The 20,446-nt window shown below is 44.7% G+C and overlaps 1 protein-coding gene across 4 annotated transcripts in view; it reads right to left on the bottom strand.

Moving 5' to 3' along the window:
• TCTN2 (tectonic family member 2) overlaps nucleotides 1-20,446 on the bottom strand; it is a 36,244-nt gene that overhangs the window by 3,868 nt on the left and 11,930 nt on the right. For 2 of the 4 annotated variants that reach the window (XM_035258089.3, XM_035258090.3), the window contains exons 7-14: nucleotides 19,073-19,199; nucleotides 15,931-16,072; nucleotides 14,522-14,587; nucleotides 12,941-13,075; nucleotides 12,624-12,701; nucleotides 7,492-7,572; nucleotides 6,760-6,871; nucleotides 3,914-4,020 (exon numbers count right to left, since the gene is read on the bottom strand). In XM_035258089.3, the coding sequence (XP_035113980.2) occupies nucleotides 3,914-4,020; nucleotides 6,760-6,871; nucleotides 7,492-7,572; nucleotides 12,624-12,701; nucleotides 12,941-13,075; nucleotides 14,522-14,587; nucleotides 15,931-16,072; nucleotides 19,073-19,199 (848 nt within the window). The remainder of the gene's footprint in view (nucleotides 1-3,913; nucleotides 4,021-6,759; nucleotides 6,872-7,491; nucleotides 7,573-12,623; nucleotides 12,702-12,940; nucleotides 13,076-14,521; nucleotides 14,588-15,930; nucleotides 16,073-19,072; nucleotides 19,200-20,446) is intronic. The other 2 variants (XM_054239087.2, XM_054239088.2) reach the window with 1 other exon arrangement.

The following is a 20,446-nucleotide window of genomic DNA, read 5'->3' as shown; positions in this document are numbered from 1 at the left end:
AGGCAATTCTCCTGCCTCAGCCTCCTGAGTAGCTGGGATTACAGGCACACGCCACCATTCCGAGCTAATTTTTTGTATTTTTAGTAGAGACGGGGTTTCACCATGTTGACCAGGATGGTCTCGATCTCTTGACCTCGTGATCCACCTGCCTCGGCCTCCCAAAGTGCTGGGATTACTGGCTTGAGCCACCGCGCCTGGCCAAAAACTGTGTTTAAAATGTTTCCTTGTATGTTAAGCCAGTCACTGGAACTTAAAAGCCCTGACCCACATATTAAAGCCATAAATCATGATTCAGTTTTCAAGCTCCCCACTGAAATCTACCCAGCCTTTTAACAAAACATATATAATTGCAGCAAAATGCCATAGTTATTCCATGCAGTCACAGTTCTAGCAAAAGCTATGTAAGACATTTAAAATCCATACTAACAACTTTAGGCCAGGCACAGTGGCTCACACCTGTAATCCCAGCACTTTGGGAAGTCAAGGTAGAAGGACTGCTTGAGCCCAGGAGTTTGAAACCAGCCTGGGTAACATAGCAAAACCCCATCTTTTAGAGAAAAAAAATACCCAGGCAAGGTGCCACATACCTGTAATCCCAGCTACCCAGGAGACTGAGGTGAGAGGACTGCTGCAGTCTGGGAAGACAAGGCTGCAGTGTTGGCACCATGGCCACACTACACTTCATCCTGGACACAGAGTGAGAACCTCATCTCAAAAAATAAAAATAAAAATCGGCCAGTCACAGTGGCTCACACCTGTAATCCCAGCTACTTGGGAGGCTGAGGCAGGAGAATCGCTTGAACCCGGGAGGTGGATGTTGCAGTGAGCAGAGATCATGCCACTGCACTCCAGCCTGAGACGCAAAGTGAGACTCCATCTCAAAAATAATAATAATTAAAAATAAAAAAACCCAAAATTCATACTAACAACTTTAGTATGTATTAGATAGATAAGTAATTTCCTAATGTGTTATCGTACTATTAATTGGAAGAGAATGAAATTGAATGAGAAATTAATTTTCATTCACCCTGAAAACTAGCACTCATGAGAAAACCCAGCAAGGTCAATGAAAGGAAGTGGGGTGGGTTCTATGGCTCCTCTGAAGGGGGGTCTTTGCTCCTTCAGGAATTCTGAAGGTCAGTGGTGCTGTTTTTATGCGTAATTTTTTTTTTTTTTGAGACGGAGTTTCGCTCATTACCCAGGCTGGAGTGCAATGGCGCGATCTCGGCTCACCGCAACCTCCACCTCCTGGGTTCAGGCAATTCCCTTGCCTCAGCCTCCCGAGTAGCTGGGATTACAGGCACGCGCCACCATGCCCAGCTAATTTTTTGTATTTTTAGTAGAGACGGGGTTTCACCATGTTGACCAGGATGGTCTCGATCTCTTGACCTCGTGATCCACCTGCCTCGGCCTCCCAAAGTGCTGGGATTACAGGCTTGAGCCACTGCACCTGGCCTGTGTAATTTCTTTATACATGTGTCAACACCACTTTTCCTCTGATTATTAACCAGGATCAAGGTTGCTTTTCGGCTCAGACATATAATAAAAGCTAATCCCTTCCACCTTGAAGGCAACAGAATGTCATCACTACACTGATTTCGTAACTAACCAACCTAGGTTCTCCATCTAGACATTTCCCCTACCCTTTATTTCCCAAGTGCTGACTTCTCTCCAGCCCTCAGAGTCATCCCATAGCTTATCTATCTGGCCTGGGTGGCAGAGCCCAGAGCTTGACAAGCTCGACCTCTGGGTTCCGTTTGCAAATGAGGATCTGGGTCTGGGCCCGTGCCCTGAGCACCAGCTGGATAAGCAAACAGCAGCCTGAGTGCCCTATGGGGGTAGGGGTCCAACAGGACTCCCTCTGCAAGTCAGAGAGTGGTCTGGGGCACCTCAAGCTCACAGACATATCACATGATCCATGATCACCACGAAGGCAGGGAGGGTCCTCATCACCATGACCCCAATCATAAGGAGTGGGCATAATACACGTGTGTGTCTGGATGGGCCCTTGTGTGAATTCCAGCCCAGTGAGCCCAGCCGACCTCAGAGGGGATGGAAAGGACAAGGGCAGGATCCAGAGGGCTGCTCCCCAGGCAGAGGAGGGGGAACACAACAATGTCTGCAGGGAGAGCAAGGCAGGTGGAAGCAGAGACGCACAGTCACTGCGCTCTTTCTGGCCTCAAAAGGCAATTTCATTAATTAGCTCAATAAAATGAGTTTTCTCTTCAAAGTATTTACACATTCAAGACTCTCTAAGAAACTGGGAAGACGTTACTTAACTTACTACCAGGGAACAGAGAAAAGAGGTTGGAACCCTGGGTGTTCATTCTAACTCTGCCAAAACTCACTGTGACCTTAGGCCTCTCCAACATAATCCAATGAGCTGGATCTCCATGACTCAAAGGACATTTGGGATGCGAGGGAAGTCGGAGCTGGTGAAGAAGCTGTAAAGTCTGCCTAACCTTCACTCCACGTGCATGGGGTGTATCTCCTTCCCTTTGTGTGCGATCTACTTACCAGCTCAGCACTGCAAATACCTTTGGCCAAAGGCACTGGGCTGCCAAGTCTTTTAATCTGGCCTCCACGATCCCTGCTGTTATTAGACCTGTTCTACCTTAATTGTCTTCTTCTTAACAAGTTTATTGAGATATAATTGATATGCTATACACTCTACCCACTTAAAGTGTGTAATTCGATGGTTTCTGGTATAGTCACAGAGCTGTGTAACAATCAGCAGATTCTATTTTAGAACATTTTATTGCTCTGCAAAGAAATCCTTTATCCATGGCAGTCTCTCCCCATTTCCTCCCAACTCCTCAGCCTCTGGCATCCATTAATCCACTGCTCTATACATTGCCCATTCTGGACATTGCATATAAATTGAGTCATACAGTATATGGTCTTTTGTGTCTGGCTTCCATCACTTAGCATAATATTTTCAATCATTTTATTTTCTTTTAAGTTAACAAAATTACCTTTATAAATTACAAAGTCAATTCTCAAATGCCTGTATTCCTGGCAATCAAAAACAGCAAGGCAAACTGAAGTGCACTAAAAATCCTCAAACCTAGCTTGGACTTTGTTTCAATGTACTTGATTTTGTTTTATTTTTAGAGTCAGGATCTTGCTCTGTCATCCAGGTTGGAGTGCGGTGGTGTAATCAGAGCTCATCACTGCAGCCTCAAACTCCTAGGCTCAAGCAATCCTTTTTCCCCAGCATCCCAAGTAGCAGTGACTGCAGGGACATGCCACCACACCTGACTAATTTTTTTAAATTTTTTGTAGAGACAAGGTCTCACTATGTTGCCCAGGCTGGTCTTAAACTCCTGGCCTCAAGCAATCCTCTTGCAATGGCCTCCCAAAGTGCTGAGATTATAGGCGTGAGCCACTGCTCCCAGCCTAAACTTTATTTTACAAAGACTGTTGTTGGCCAGGCTCAGTGCCTCACACCTGTAATCTCAACACTTTGAGAGGTTGAGGTGGGCAGATCACTTGAGCCCAGGAGTTGATGACCAGCCTGGGCAACATGGCAAAATCCATCTCTACAAATAATACAAAAAATTAGCCAGATGTGGTGGCACACACCTGTAGTGCCAGCTACTTGGGAGGTTGAGGCGGGAGGATCTCTTGAGCCTGGGAGGATGAGGCTTCAGTGAGCTGTGATTGCACCACTGCACTCCAGCCTGGGTGATAGAATGAGACCCTGTCTCTAAAAACCAAAAAGGTATTGTGAATAAGAAGAAAAAGACATGCCAAGTTTCCTGCCCGGAGAGCTAACCCTTGAACAAACATCCAGTTAAGCACAGTAAAGCCTCAGGAAGATGACCTACTGGGTTGGGCCCTAATGCTGCAACTACAGTTGGTAGTCATAGCAACCAAGTTACAGGCTTTACTGTACCCCTCTTTGACTTACGGATTATTTCAAGCCAGCCGTCACTAAGATCAGTGTAATCGGAGTTTCCTCTCATTGCAACATGAGTCGCTTGTATTAACGAATCAAGTCTTTCAAGAGCATTCACCCTGCAAGAGAGTAAGACATTTCTCAGCTCACGGCCAGCAGGTCTTGTCCTAAAGTCCTTTCCAGTGAATGTCCAGGTTTCACTTCCAAGTGCCCAAATGAAAAACTGCCAGAGGAGCCTGGCGCAGTAGCTCACGCCTGTAATCCCAGCACTTTGAGAGGCTGAGGCAGGCGATCACCTGAGGGCGGAAGTTCAAAGCCAGCCTGACCAACAGGGAGAATGCCTATCTATTAAAAATATAAAATTAGCCGGGCAGGGTGGCACATGCCTGTAATCCCAGCTACTCAGGAGGCTGGGACAGGAGAATAGCTTGAACCTGGGAGGCAGAGGTTGTGGTGAGCCAAGATTGCACCATTGCACTCCAGCCTGGGCAACAAGAGTGAAACTGTGTCTTAAAAAACAAACTGCCAGAGGAACTGGCATTAAAAACTGGCGGGGTGTCACCCATGGAATATGGGTGTGTTTGATGGCCTTCCCAGGATGGACCTACACAGCTGGAGGAGGACATAGAGAAGCAATCTTTTACTTTAGACTTAAAATGTTAGTAATTTAGCCAGGTGCAGTGGCTCACGCCTGTAATCCCAACCCTTTGGGAGGCTAAGGTGAGAGGATTCCTTGAGCTCAAGAGTTCAAGACCAGTGTGGGCAATATAGCGAAACCCTGCCTGTACTATAAATACAAAAATTAGCCAGGCATGATGGCACATGCCTATAGTCCCAACTACTCGGGAGGCTAAGGTGGGAAGAGCGCATGAGCCTTGCGGGGTTGAGGCTGCAGTGAGCCGAGATCGCACCACTGCACTGCAGCATGGGTAACACGACAAGACCCTGTCTCAAAACAAAAAATGTTAGTAACAAGTTGGGATCACATGGCTCACAGATTCTGCTGACGGTCACCAAACTTAGGAGGTGGTTAGAGCACACATCAAGTTACCAGGATAAACTGGTGGGCCAGAGTGATCCAATAGTAAAAGTAACCTAAATATCTAGCTGGGATTTTGAGTCTTAAAATTAAGTGAAGACTAAGCGTTGGAACGTAGCATCCCTCCTCCTTCCCAGTACTGTCAGTGGAGGGCACAAATCTCAAAAACTGCGGGAGAGGGACTCTGCCCATGGACTCAGACCTCACAACCCATAATCAGGAGCTGCTGCCAACAATTTATACCAGTTTTCCTTAACTTCTCAATGTCTCCCCCACTTTCTTCCTGCTCCCCAAAGAACTACACATCTTGGGATATGTGACAGATAAAATGTGTATAAGAATGCACGCAGGCCGGGCACAATGGCTCACACTTGTAAGCCCAACACTTTGGGAGGCCCAGGCAGGCGAATTGTTTCAGCTCAGGAGTTTGAGACCAGCCTGAGCAACATGGTGAAACCCCATCTCTACAAAAAATATGAAAAATCAGCCAGGCATTGAAGTACACCTGTACTCCAAGATATCTGGGAGGCTGAAGTGGGAGGATCACCTGAGCTCAGCGGAGTCGGGCTATAGTGAGCCGTGATCACACCACTGCACTCCAGCCTGGATGAGAGTGAGACCTTGTTCAAAAAAAAAGGCAAGCCAAAAAGAATGCATGCAAGCAAAACCACAATGAGATACCACTCCTTATCTATTAGGATGGCTACTGTCCAAAAAATGCAAAAAACAGAATAGAGGCCAGGCATAGTGGCTCACGCCTGTAATCCCAGTACTTAAGGAGGCCAAGGCAGATGGACCTACTGAGCCTGGGGAGGTTAAGGCTGCAGTACGCCATGATTGTACCACTGCACCCAAGTCTGGGCAACACAGTGAGACCCTGTCTCAAAAACAAAAACATTAATACCCCAATTATACCTTGCCCTGGCCTTTTTCATAGCTCTAGGAGTATAAGGTTCCAATGAGGCCGGGTGTGGTGGCTCACACCTGTAATCCTAGCACTTTGGGAGGCCTTGGTGGGCAGGTAACTTGAGGTCAGGAATTCAAGACCAACATGGTGAAACCCCGTCTCCACTAAAAATACAAAAATATCAGTCAGGCGTGGTGGTGCACGCCTGTAATCCCAGCTACTCAGGGTGCCTAAGGCAGAAGAATCACTTGAACCAGGAAGGCAGAGACTGCAGTGAGCCAAGATTGTGCCACTGCACTCCAGCCTAGGTGACAAAGCGAGACTTCATCTCAACCAAAAAAAAAAAGGTTCCAGTGAGCTGAACAAACTTTGGCAGAGAAATCTGCTTAAATGTGGATGAACTGGCTTTAGTACCAAGAAAGAGGTCTATTTTCCCTCATATTGATGTTTGAATCAACTCTAAATTGTATTACATGTCTGTATTTATTTATTATCACTTTTACAAGTTTTAATTGACTATTTTTTCATAATTAATTTTGTCTTTGATATTCATGTATTGAATAAATTGTTTTTTAGATGGACTCTCACTCTGTCGCCCAGGCTGGAGTGCAGTGGCGCAATCTCAGCTCACTGCAACTTCTGCCGCCCAGGTTTAAGCGATTCTCCTGCCTCAGTCTCCTGAGTAGCTGGGATTACAGGTGCCTGCCACTGTGCCCAGCTAACTTTTGTATTTTAGTAGAGACAGGGTTTCACCATCTTGGTCAGGCTGGTCTTAAACTCCTGACCTCGTGATCACCCGCCTCAGCCTCCCAAAGTGCTAAGATTACAGGCGTTGAGCCACTGTGACCAGCCATGAATTAATTTTAAGCGAAGCATTTGCACTGCAGATAAATTCATCAATGAAATACTCACCTGAGCTGTGTACAATTTTCATTAATCCCAACTTCTAACAGGCATCCAGAGAGTGCATTTTCTCCAAATAAAATGGGTTTGAAATTTGCTGATGTACACAAACCCCTTCCAGCTATAAAAGAAAAAGATTATCCTCTTGCTACTTTTTGCTAAATAAAAGTAAAGATTAACTTCAAAGGTTTTCTTGAAAAACAGGGAAAAAATAGTAAGTAGAAATAAAGTTTCCAGTTTTCAAAAGCTGAGATCACTGTTAATCTAATCCTTTCAAAACTGAGCAAAGGTGCCTTTTTGTATCAGAATTCCCAGACCCTGAGCGGTTGTTTATCCTGGTTTCTTCAGAAAACGATATTGCCTCTGGCAGATGTGGGTAATGGTCACTGACCACAAATTTCCCTTAGTTCAGAATGAAGTTATTCTCCTGTCTCCAATTAGCACCATCCTGGGCTAAAGGCAAGAACAGCACGAGACTCTCAAGCCAATCTCCTATTTTAATCTCTTTTACTAGCAACCAGCAGTTTAGGCGCAAACAAGGTTAGCATTTCTCCTTAAAAAGCTGTAGAAGCATGAAAAACCACCACCACTGTTATTCAGCAGCATGCCCCTCTCTGCTAAATAAGCCAACCAGGCTTTAAAATAATTGAGCGCTTGATTAGATTACTACATACTACAATATACGAAATAAAAAATACTTCTAACACCAGTTTGCCAGAGGGCTAATCATAATGATCAAACCTGACTGCCAAAGATGTAAAGTCGTGACATTATTCGTCCTGTTGGTATTTAGAGCTCGGACAGGCTTGTCAAGTTGGTAACCTAGACAAACACGACAAAGGAGAATGAGCGTGTTTCTGCCTATCCTGGAGCATAGCAAGCCGTAACTCAGCAAACAATACAAAAGAGAAATACATAATGAAAGAAAATATTTAGACGAAGCTTTCTAAAATACCCTTGAGAGAAAGATGAAACCTTCATTAATTGCTTTTTTTTGTATGCTGTTGTTTTTATTTGAGACAGTCTTGCTTAGTCACCCAGGCTGGAGTGCAATGGCACAATCTCAGTTCACTGCAACCTCCACCTCCTGGGTTCAAGAGATTGTCCCACCTCAGCCTCCCGAGTAGCTGGGACTACAGGCACCCACTAGCACACTAATTTTTGCATTTTTGTAGAGACAGGGGATTCACCATGTTGGCCAGGCTGGTCTCGAACTCCTGACCTCATCATCCGCCCACCTCGGCCTCCCAAAATGCTGGAATTACAGGCATGAGCCACCATGCCCAGCTCCTTTTTTTTTTCTTTTTAACAGACAAGGACATTCATTCAATATAAAAAATACATTTTAACAAAACCTGAAAAACAAATTGCAGGCATGAGTCACTCTTGGACCTCTCCTGCAACAGACACAGAGGTGCCTATCAAGCCAGTTAAGGAACACTTGCTGAATGATAATACTGCTTATTACAGGGGCTCATAGAAGACATTTAAACCAAAGTAATCTTTTTGTTTTTTTTAAATGGATTCTCACTCTGTCGCCCAGGCTGGAGTGCAGTGGTGTGGTCTCGGCTCACCGCAACCTCTGCCTCCTGGGCTCAAGTGATTCTCTTGCCTCAGCCTCACAAGTAGCGGAGATTACAGGTGCCCTCCACCACCTCAGGCTATTTTTTTGAATTTTTAGTAGAAACAGGGTTTCCCCATGTTGGCCAGGCTGGTTTCTAACTCCTGACCTCAAGTGATCCACCTGCCTCAGCCTCCCAAAGTGCTGGGATTAAAGGAGTGAGCCACTGCACCCAACCATAATCTTTCAATAGAACCTTTTCCCAGTAAATCCATTCAACCCCAAGGTCTGTTGCTAGGTCATATTCCTATCCATCTCCTATTAATGCAACTTACTGCTTCCGATATTTTACTATGAAAATGTTCACATGTACATTGTGAAAGTTGAAAGTAATACCATGAACGTCAATACAGCCACATCAAAATCAACTGTAATATTTGACCATATTCATCTTAACTATATCATACAGGTTGCACATCCCTTATCTGAAATGCTTGAGACCAGAAGTGTCTGGAATTGTTTCCGATTTTGGAATGTTTGCATATACATGAGTAATCTTGGCTGTGCGCCGTGGTTCAAGTCTATAATCTCAGCACTTTAAGAGGCCGAGATGGACACATTACTTGAGGTCAGGAGTTCAAGACCAGCTGGCCAAGACAGCAAAACCCCATCTCTACTAAAAATACAAAAATTAGCCAGGCATGGTGGCACAGGTCTGTCATCCCAGCTACTCAGGAAACTGAGCCATGAGAATCACTTGAACCCAGGAGGCAGAGGTTGCAGTGAGCTAAAAATCACACCACTGAACTACAGCCTGGGGAAGAGAGTGAGACTTCATCTCAAAAAAAAAAAAAAAGTTATCTTGAGGATGAGACCCAAGACTAAACATGATATTCATGTTCCATATACGTGTTATACATATAGCCCAAAGGTAATTTTATACTATATTTTTAATAATTTTGTACAAGAAACTTTGTGGACACTGAGCCATCAGAAAGCAGAGGTGTCAGGTGTGGAAGTTCCCCCTTGTGGCATCATGTCGGTGATCAAAAAGTCTCAGATTTTCAAGCACTTTGGATTTCAGATTTCAGATTAGAGATGCTCAAATTAGATAAACATGTACATATACATATGGGGTTTTTTTGCAGGACCATTTAAAATAAGCTGTGGAAAGCTAGGTGCAGTGGCTCAGGCCTGTAATCTCAGCACTATGGGAGGCCAAGGTGGGTGGATCATCTGAGGTTAGGAGCTCAAGACCAGCCTGGCCAACAAGGAGAAACCCCAACTCTACTAAAAATACAAAATTAGGCCAGGCATGGTGGCTTATGCCTGTAATCCCAGCACTTTGGGAGGCCATGGAGGGCAGATCACCTGAGGTTAGGAGTTCAGACCAGCCTGACCAATATGGAGAAATCCAACCTCAAAAAAAAAAAAAAATTAGCCAGGCATGGTGGCACATGCCTGTAGTCCCAGCTACTCAGGAGGCTGAGGCAGGAGAATCGCTTGATCCTGGAGGCAGAGGTTGCAATGAGCCGAGACTGCACCCTGCACCACTGCACTCCAGCCTGGGCAACAGAATGAGACTCTGCCTCGAAAAAACAAACAAAGAAAAAACAGGATCCAATCAGGTTCATGCATCATTTTTGTGTTTCCAGCTTTACGTCCCATCATTGCTGAACACCCAGCCTCACCATGTGTATTTCATGCTCATATCTGCCTCCTAGGCTTCACTCAGGTTACCCCTGGTCCCAATATGCACCATCTGCTCTTCAAAGCACAACCCCTCCGCACAACTTGGTGGATGGAAACTCACCAAGGGCAGAGACTCCAACTGGCTCACTGCTTTACCTCCAGCACTGAGAGCAATGCCTCATGCAAACTGGACACTCAACAAAACTCCTTAAGGATCAGAAGTTTGGTTCAATAGCTGGGAGCAGTGGCTCATGCCTGTAATCCCAGCACTTTGGGAGGCTGAGGCAGGCGGATCACTTGAGATCAGGAGTTCAAGAACAGCCTGGCAAACATGGCTAAACCTCATGTCTACTAAAAATACAAAAATTAGCCAGGTATGATAGCTCATGCCTGTAGTCCCAGCTACTCAGGAGGCTGAGGCAGAAGAATCACTTGAACCCGGGAGGCAGAGGTTGCAGTAAGCCAAGATTGTGCCACTCCAGCTTAGGGGACAGAGCAAGACTCCATCTCAAAAAAAAAAAAAGAAGTTTGGTTCAATGATTAACTTTCTCCTCCTCAGAAGTTCTAGAGTACCTGTGCACCTGTGCATAAGTCTAGCATTCATTTTTTATCTTGGGTTTTTCACTGTTTGCTCAGCTCTGGCTCTTAACTATTTATTTATTTTTTTTTGAAATAGGGTCTCATTCTAGGCTGCACTCAGCCTAGGCTGGAGTGCAGTGGTGTGATCACAGCTCACTGCAGCCTCAACTTCCTGGCCTCACTTCAGCCTTAACTTCCCAGGCTCAAGCCATCCTTCCACCTCAGCCTCCTGAGTAGCTGGGACTATAGGCATGTGCTGCCACACACAGTTAATTTTTTTTAAATCTGTTTGTATAGACAGGGGCTCACTATGTTGCCAGGGCTGGTCTCGAACTCCTGGGCTCAAGCCATCCTCCCGCCTTGGCCTCCCAAAGTGCTGGGATTACAGGCATGAGCCACCAAGCCTGGCCTCCATTATTTCTTAAAAAGTTAATTTTAGGCCAGGCATGGCGGCTCACACCTGTAATCCCAACACTTTAGGAGGTTTAGGTGGGCAGATCACTTGAGCCCAGGAGGTTGAGACCAGCCAGGAAATAGCAAGACCCTATCTCTTCTTTTTTTTTTTTTTCTTTGGAGACAGAGTCTAGCTCTATCTCCTAGGCTGTAGTGCAGTGGTAAGATCTCAGCTCACCACAACCTCCATCTCTCAGGTTCAAGCAATTCTCGTGCCTCAGCCTCCCAAGTAGCTGGGACTACAGGCACATGCCACCGCACCTGTCTAATTTTTTGTACTGTCGTAGAGATGAGTTTTTACCATGTGGCCCAAGCTGGTCTCAAACTCCTTAGTTCAGACAATCTGTCCACCTCAGCCTTCCAAACTGTTTAGGATTACAGGTATCAGCCACCAAGCCCAGCCAACAAAGACTCCATCTCTACAAAAAAAATACAAAAATGAGCCAGGTATGGTGGCACACATCTATAGTTCCAACTACTTGGGAGGCTGAGGTGAAACGATCACTTGAGCCTGGGAGGTTAAGGCTGCAGTGAGTTGCCATCATAACCACTGCATTCCACCCTGGATGACAGAGTGAGACTCTGTCTCAAAAAAAAATAATAATAATTTTACTGACATTTTAAATATATTATGTCTCTCAAAAAACCAGTAACTAAAGAGAAAGAATGCTTCACATTTACAACAACTTGTTACTATATACAATAGACTATGTAAAAAAAAATTATGTTGCTATCACAAAAAGAATACCATGTCGGCCAGGTGTGGCGGCTCACACCTGTAATCCCAGCACTTTAGGTGTCTGAGGTGGGTGGATTACCTGAGGTCAGGAGTTCAAGACCCATCTGGCCAACATGGCAAAACCCCATCTCTATTAAAAGTATAAAACTTTGCTGAGCATGGGGGTAGGTGCCTGTAATCCCAGCTACTTGGAGGAGAATCATTTGAACCCAGGAGGTAGAGGTTGCAGTGAGCCCAAATCGTGCCATTGCACTCCATTCTGGGTGACAAGAGGGAAACTCTGCCTCAAAAAATAAATAAAGAAGAAGAATACAGTGTTACAACAGAGAATAAAGAGGCTGGGCAGTGGCTCACGCCTGTAATTACAACATTTGGGAGGCTAAGGCCAGGGGATCACTCAAAGTCAGGAGTTCAAGACCAGCCTGGACAACATGGTGAAACCCTGTCTCTACTAAAAATATAAAAATTATATTAAAGTGAGCGACCCTGCGAGCCTCTCTTTGGAGAAGTAGCAGATAAATAAAGCTTCCTATGTTGTGTGGTTAAAAAGAAAAATTACCAGGCGTGGTGGTATGCACCTGTAATCCCAGCTACTCAGGAGGCTGAGGCAGAAAAATTGCTTGAACCCAGGACGCAGAGGTTGCAGTGGGCCGAGATTGCACCACCGCACTCCAGCCTGGGCAACAGGGCAAGACTCTTGTCTCAACAACAAAAAAGAGAGAATAAAGAAAAAGGTCAGAGTCAGAAACTAAAACTGGAGAGAGTTACTTATGATCATCCTGATGGTGGCTGGGAGCATCAAACTAAAATATGTTTGTAAGATCAGTGACTGTCATATACTCATCTTACCTGGATTTCCAGATAATTCCTCCTCATTACCACTATTATAGCTTAAAAATTTTACTAGAAATCTCTGCGTCAATATCCCTAAAAATAAAACAAAATAAAAATATAACATGTACCATTTCACTAGGAAAAGAAATTATTCTCCAGAGTGTCTTAGTTAAAATTGCATTTTAACATGCAAAATATACTCATTGATTAAATCATACATGCACATAGAAACGAGTCTGACTGAGTTTTATGGGTTATAATTATGAGAAACTTGAAGAAATAAAAAAAATACTTTTCAGTGAAAGCATGCTTGCTACCCTCATCAAAGTTACCTTTCTGGTGGGCATTAATCTCTGCCCTAACAATTTTGACATTTATTTCACTGATTGTATTATTATTCCATTTGAAAATATAATGTTCTTCCACATTCACGATTCTGAGGGATGATCCATTATTTAAAGGAGCTTCTGCAAATACAAAAAAATGTTCATAAATTAAAGACCCTCTTTGAGCTTGACTCTATTACTGGGAAGTTCCCTCTGCCTGTGTGACCTTCCCCGAGTGCCTGTCCCTGCCCTCCCTATCTCCCTTTCCCTAATGCACCCCGGTCACTGATTCCTCGAGGAAGCCTGCCCTGGCCCACCAAGTCAGCATTAGCTGCCTCCTCTATGCCATCACGGTACCCAGAATGAGATCTGTCCCTTTCATTTCTGTATCCCCAGCACCTGGCTCATAGCTTGCCATGGAGGAGCATACACTTGGCAAATGTTTGTGAAATGAAAGACCAGAGGGTCACTTCCATAAGGCCAGGGGCTGGCTGTCTAATTCCTTACTATAGCGTAGGAACTCCGCTAACATTTGATGAGCTAATGAATACATTTGAGAATTACAACACATCAGAAAGAAACACCCAGCACTTTGGGAGATCAAGGCAGACGGATCACCTTAGGTCAGGAGTTTGAGACCAGCCTGGGCAACAAGGTGAAATGCCGTCTCTATTAAAAATACAAAAATTAGCCAGGAGTGGTGGCAGCTGCCTATAATCCCAGCTACTAAGGAACCTAAGGCAAGAGAATCACTTGAACCTGGGAGGCAGAGGTTACAGTGAGCTAAGAACACACTACTGCATTCCAGCCTGGGCGACAGAGCAAGACTCTGTCTCTAATTAGTAAAAAGAAAAGAATCACATATATCCTTCATTAAAAATTGAAGTCCTGGTAAAATTAGCCAAAATCAGCCAGACACAGTGGCTCACATATGTAATCCCTGCACTTTGGGAGGCTGAGGCAGGTGGATCACTTGAGGTCAGGAGTTTGAAACCAGCCTGGCCAACATGGTAAAACCCCATCTCTACTAAAATGCAAAAATTAGCCGGGCATGGTGGCAGGCACCTGTAGTCCCAGCTACTCAGGAGGCTGTGGCAGAAGAATCATTTGAACCCAGGAGGGGAAAGCTGCAGCGAGCCAAGATCACACCTCTGCATGGAGTGACAGAGCAAGACTCTGTCTCAAAAAAAAAAAAATCAGCCAAATTCTACATAACTTATTTGGCTGAATCACAATTGCAAAGTTTAATTATCTAAAAAAAAAAGGAAAGAAAGCAAAAGGTGAACATGCTGTGTCCTAAAGAATTCCTTAACTATCAAACATTTAAGAAAAGGTTCATGGAAGCTGGAACTAGTAGGGATGGTAGAACTCACAGAAGCCCAGACTGTGGAGGAACAGGCCAGAGAGTACTCTAAAGCCCAGCAAGACGGAACAAGGAGCAAATGAAATGCTCCTGGCATAGTCTCCTAACTATTGTGAACCTTTTTAAATGACTAATAAAAATATACACTTTGGGGCTATATATTACTTGTAAGAAATGACACATCTGTTTCTGAAGAAATGATCTCAAAGTGTAACATTAAATACCTGTCCTGGTGATGAATTTGTCTAGGTCAGTTGCTTCCTCATAGGTGACTTTTGGTGTAACTGTGCCTAAGAGAGACATAAATTAACTTCCAGAGGAGTAACACGGCCTACCACGATCACACTTACTCAGGCAAAGTACAGCTCATCAAGCAAACAATGCAAATAAACCTGCCCAGGCTGCCAACTGCAAAACTCTCCCCACTCCCCAAAAACCATCAGATAGGAGTCCCGGTCCTCTTTGCATCTAATTATAACTGAGGAGGAAAATCCACAATAAACAAACAAAAAACAGGGTGACTGTGACGTAAAAACAAACACGCAGTTCACTGCTGGTGGCAATACAAAATGGAGCAGACATTGTAGAGAACAATTTGGTGTTCAGGAAGCCATATTAGCATGACGTATCAGTTCCACTCCTAGGTGTCTACCCAAAAGAAATGAAAACACACATCTATGCAAAAACTTGTACACAAGTGTTCATAGCAGTGCTCTTCACAACAGTCACGATATCAAGACAACCCACATGCCCATCAGCTGACGAATGGACAGACACAAGGTGGTCTGTCCACAGGATGGACTATGACTCAGCCATAAAAAGAAGCGAAGTGCTGAAACATGCTGGAACACGGATGAGCCACGAAACACCACGCTAAGTGAAGAAGCCAGACACAAAAGGCCACATGTGTATGCTTCTATTTCTAGGAAACATCCAGAATAAGCAATCCATGCAGACAGAAAGCAGACTGGTGGCTGCAGGGGCTGAGGTAGAGGGGTGGGGAGTGACTGCTAATGGGTACAGATGCCCTTCTGAGATGATGGAAGGTTCTGGAACTATAAAAAGGTAATGGTGGCATAACACTGTGGAAGGTCCTAAATGTCACCGAATGGTACACTTTAAAATGGTTCGTTCTGGTGGGGCACAGTGGCTCACATCTGTAAACCCAGCACTTTGGGAGGGCTAGGAGGGCGGATCACCTGAGGTCAGGAGTTCAAGACCAGCCTGGCCAACATGGTGAAACCCCATCTATAATAAAAATACAAAAATTACCCAGGCATGGTGGCAGGCACCTGTAGTCCCAGCTACTCGGGAGGCTGAGGCAGAAGAATCGCTTGAACTCAGGAGGCAGAGGATGCAGTGAGCCGAGATTGCGCCACTGCACTCCAACCTGCACGATGGAGCGAGACTCCGTCTCAAATCAAACAAACAAAAAGGTTAATTTTATGTCATTTGAATTTTACTCCAATTTCAAAATATTTAATATGCAACATGCTGTCTTATGGAACTAAACAATTGGCAGTTACAATATTATTTGAAGTTGAACCAGTAAAAATGATTTATACTCTCATGAGATCATAGTTTATCTTCATGCTTGGGTCTGTGTTCTTTTTTTCAAAGAAATAAAACATACCTCCCAAGGCAACATTCTTGATCTTCGCATTGATAATACCATCTCGTTCTTGGTATGCTTCCAAATTAGTAACGCATTTAACATCAAAATTGTGAAGAAATGCCACTGGAGCGTCCTGCATACACTGCCCAGCCAGGGACACCTGAGGGTGAAGGGCAAAGCCAACAGATTTACGGCCTCTCTCCTAATCATACAAAATAGATCAGCGTCCCTTAACATTGTTCTTTCTGCAGCCTGCTCCCATTGCTGGTCTGGTTTCAGCAATGGCAAGTTCACTGACTAGTTGACCAGCTTTAGCAAAACAGCCAACTGATTCAACGATTTGCCCATCAAGGTCTGGAAGCCGTTGGTTGTGGAGTCACAGCAAATATTATCTAATAAAAACAAAGAGGCCAGATACAGTGGCTCACACCTGTAGTCCCAGCACTTTGGGAGGCCGAGGAAGGCGGATCACAAGATCAGGAGACTGAGACCATCCTGGCTAACAGAGTGAAACCCCATCTGTACCGAAAATACAAAAAATTAGCCAGGCATGGTGGCACATGCCTGTGGTTCCAGCTACTTGGGAGGCTGAGGCAGGAGAATCACTTGAACCCGGGAGACAGAGGTTGCAGTGAGCCGAGATCATGCCACTGCACTCCAGCCTGGGAGACAGAGTGAGACTCTGTGTCAAAAAAATAATAATAAAAAAATAAAATAAAATAAAAAAAGAAAGAAAGAAAAAGAAAATCCCTTGTCCTGTTCTGTTCACTCACCCTCACATTCTCTCCCTCATCACCACCAGAGTTTAGTACCATAAAAATGGATCCATATGAACAGGAAAGAGAAACTGTTTCACTTTCCACGCTTTCTTCTCCCAAATATCACTCCTCATAATGTTGAACTTAACAAAGATTTCAGGGCCAGGCATGGTGGCTCAAGCCTGTAATCCCAGCACTTTGGGAGGCCAAGGCAAGCAGATCACGAGATCAGGAGTTCAAAACCAGCCTGGCCAACATGGTAAAACCTCATCTCTACTAAAAATACAAAAATTAGCCAGAGCATGGTGGACGGTGCCTGTAATCTCAGCTACTCGGGATTCTCAGCTGAGGCAGGAGAATCGCTTGAAACCAGAAGGCAGAGGTTGCAGTGAGCTGAGATCGCTCACGCCCCTGCACTCTAGCCTGGGTAACAAGAACAAAACTCCATCTCAAAAAAAAAAGAAAAGAAAAGATTTCAGGTCAGGAGCAGTGGCTCACACCTGTAATCCCAACACTTTGGAAGGCTGTAGTAGGAGGATCATTTGAACTCAGGAGTTCAAGACCAACCTGGACAACATAGTGAGACCCTGTCTCTACAAAAAGTAAAAAATTAGCCAGGCAGAGGCTGGGTGCAGTGGCCCACATCTATAATCCCAGCACTTTGGAAGGCCAAGGTGGGTGGATCACCTGAGGTCAGGAGTTCAAGACCAGCCTGACCAACATGGTGAAACCTTGTCACTACTAAAAATCAAAAATTAGCCAGTCATGGTGGTGTGTGCCTGTAATCCCAGCTACTCAGGAGGCTGAGGCAGGAGAATCACTTGAATCCAGGAAACGGAGGTTCCAGTGAGCCGAGATTGCGCCATTGCACTTCAGCTTAGGCAACAGAAAAGACTCCATCTTAAAAAAATAATAATAAATAAATACAAAATTAGCCAGGCATGGTGGCATGCACCTGTAGTCCCAGCTACTTGGGAGGCTGAGGTGGGAGGATTGCTTGAGCCCACGAGATGGAGGCTACAGTGAGCTGTGACTGCACCACTGCACTCCAGCCTAGACGACAGAGCAAGATCCTGTCACTCATTCATTCATACATACATAAATGATTTCATATAAAACCTTAGAGCCTTAAATGTTTTTCAAAATTTCAATGACAAATAAAATGATGTATTTATCTAACCATTGTTTTTTATACTGGAGCCTACTTGAGGGTAGTAGGTAGGAGGAGGGAGAGGATCAGAAAAAAAATATATTGGGTACTTGGCTTGAGTGACAAAATAATCTGCACAACAAAACTCCATGACACAAGTTCACCTACATAACAAACCTGCACATGTACCCCCGAACCTAAAATAGGTTTTTAAAAAAAAGAAATAAAGAATGATAGTTACTTACAGCCAGGCACTGAGGCTCACGCTGTAATCTCAACACACTGGGAGGCCAAGGCAGAAGGATTTCGAGGCCTGTGCAACACAGTGAAACCCCCATCTGTACAAAAAAAATGTTGGCTGGGTGCGGTGGCTCATGCTGTAATCCTAGCATGTTGGGAGGCCAAAGTGGGCAAATCACTTTAGCCCAGGAGTTAGAGACCAGCCTGGACAACATGGAAAAACCCCATTTGTTCAAAAAAATTAGCCAGGAATGGTGGCGCACGCCTGTAGTCTCAGCTACTTGGGAGGTTAAGGTAGGGAGGATCATTTGAATGCGGGAGGTCAGGGCTGTAGTGAGTCCAGACCATGCCAGTGCACTCTACCCTAGGTCATGGAGCAAGACTACGTCTCAAACCAAAAAAAATGATAGTCACTTCCATGGAAACTTATAGAAAACCTTTTAGTTTTATATTGTTAAGTTCACTCTAAGTTTTAAGCAGATATTGATTAATTTAAGAATGACTATATGTTTTATTAATCCGGAGAACATAAATAGTTAAGTCCCTAAAAGCTACAAAAGAGAAAAATAAGTAACTTAAAAAGAGATTTTATGGCTGGGCGCAGTGGCTCAAGCCTGTAATCCCAGCACTTTGGGAGGCCGAGGCGGGTGGATCACAAGGTCAAGAGATCGAGACCATCCTGGTCAACATGGTGAAACCCCGTCTCTACTAAAAATACAAAAAATTAGCTGGGCATGGTGGCGCGTGCCTGTAATCCCAGCTACTCAGGAGGCTGAGGCAGGAGAATTGCCTGAACCCAGGAGGTGGGAGGTTGTGGTGCGCCGAGATCGCGCCATTGCACTCCAGCCAGGGTAACAAGAGCAAAACTCCGTCTCAAAAAAAAAAAAAAAAAAAAGATTTTATATACTCCAAGAATGTTAAAAAAAAAGATTTTAAAGAGAAATATGACTTAACAATAATAGGACAGGAAAAATAGGAGAAGGGTCTAGCATAGGAACACTGCCGGGATTACCTGCGGGATAGTGAAATATGCCTTCTTTACGGTCATAATTGGATCTCCTTGTTTGTAACCGAAGTCTGCAAAGTCTTTTGGATCAGTGTGCACATACACATCAAAGGAAGAGTCCTGTTTGGGGGAGCTGAAAACCGATAAGAAAAGCTGCATAGTGTCAGTTAGCTGCAAAAATACAATTCTTCCTTAATGTTGTTCTTTACTTTTTTTGTGAGATGGAGTCTCACTCTGTCTCTGAGGTTGCAGTGCAGTGGCACAATCTTTGTTCACTGCTACCTCCACCTCCCAGGTTCAAGCAACTCTCGTTCCTTGGTCTCCTGAGTAGCTGGGATTACAGGCTCCTGCCACCACACGCAGGCTAATTTTTTTGTATTTTTAGTAGAGACAAGGTTTCGCCACATACCTAGTCTGGTCTTGAACACTCAACCTCAGGTGATCTGCCCGCCTAGGTATCCCAAAGTGCTGGGATTACAGATCTGACCCACTGTGCCTAGCCTCTTTACTTTTTTAATTACAAAAATCACAGAAAAAATTTTAACAATACCAAACTATAAAATACAGGAAATTAAAATCCCCCATGAGCAACCACTCCTTCGCCTCCCCTAGAAAAGCACCATGAGGCCAGGCATGGTGGCGCACACCTGTAATCCTGGCACTTTGGGAGGCTGAGAAAGATGAATCACCTGAGGTCAAGGAGTTTAAGACCAGCCTGAACAACATGAGGAAACCCTGTCTCTACTAAAAATAAAAAAGTAGCCAGGTGTGGTGGCGCATGCCTGTAATCCCAGCTACTTGGGAGGCTGAGGCAGGAGAATCGCTTGAATCTGAGAGGTGGAGGTTGCAGTGAGCCGTGATCGTGCCACTGCACTCCAGCCTGGACAACAAGAGCAAGACTCCATCTCAAAAAAAAAGCCAGGTGTGATGGCTCACACCTGTAATCCCAGCACTTTGGGAGGCCAAGGCAGGCGGATCACAAGGTCAGGAGATAGAGACCATCCTGGCTAACACAGTGAAACCCCATCTCTACTAAAAATATAAAAGTTAGCCAGGTGGGGTGGTGTGCACCTGTAGTCTCAGCTACTTGGGAGGCTAAGGCAGGAGAATCCCCTGAACCCAGGAGGCAGATGCTACAGTGAGCCAAGATTGTGCCACTGCACTCCAACCTGGGCAACAGAGAGAGACTCCGTCTCAAAAAAAAAAAAAAAAAAAAACACCATGAGCTGTTTCCAGTGTCAATCAATTTATTTTCAATGAGGCCCAATTCTTTCGAATAATGCAAAATAAATTGGCTAACTGAAATCTAGAATTGAATCTTTTAGTCATAGAACCTCTGGAGAGGCGTTGGGAAAAACAGGACCGCATTATAGGGCCTGC

This window comes from Callithrix jacchus, chromosome 9 (genome assembly GCF_049354715.1).
Source record: "Callithrix jacchus isolate 240 chromosome 9, calJac240_pri, whole genome shotgun sequence".
Classification (NCBI taxonomy): domain Eukaryota; kingdom Metazoa; phylum Chordata; class Mammalia; order Primates; family Cebidae; genus Callithrix; species Callithrix jacchus.
The sequence above is the reverse complement of the archived record's forward strand: the minus strand, read 5'-3'. Positions and strand labels throughout refer to the sequence as shown.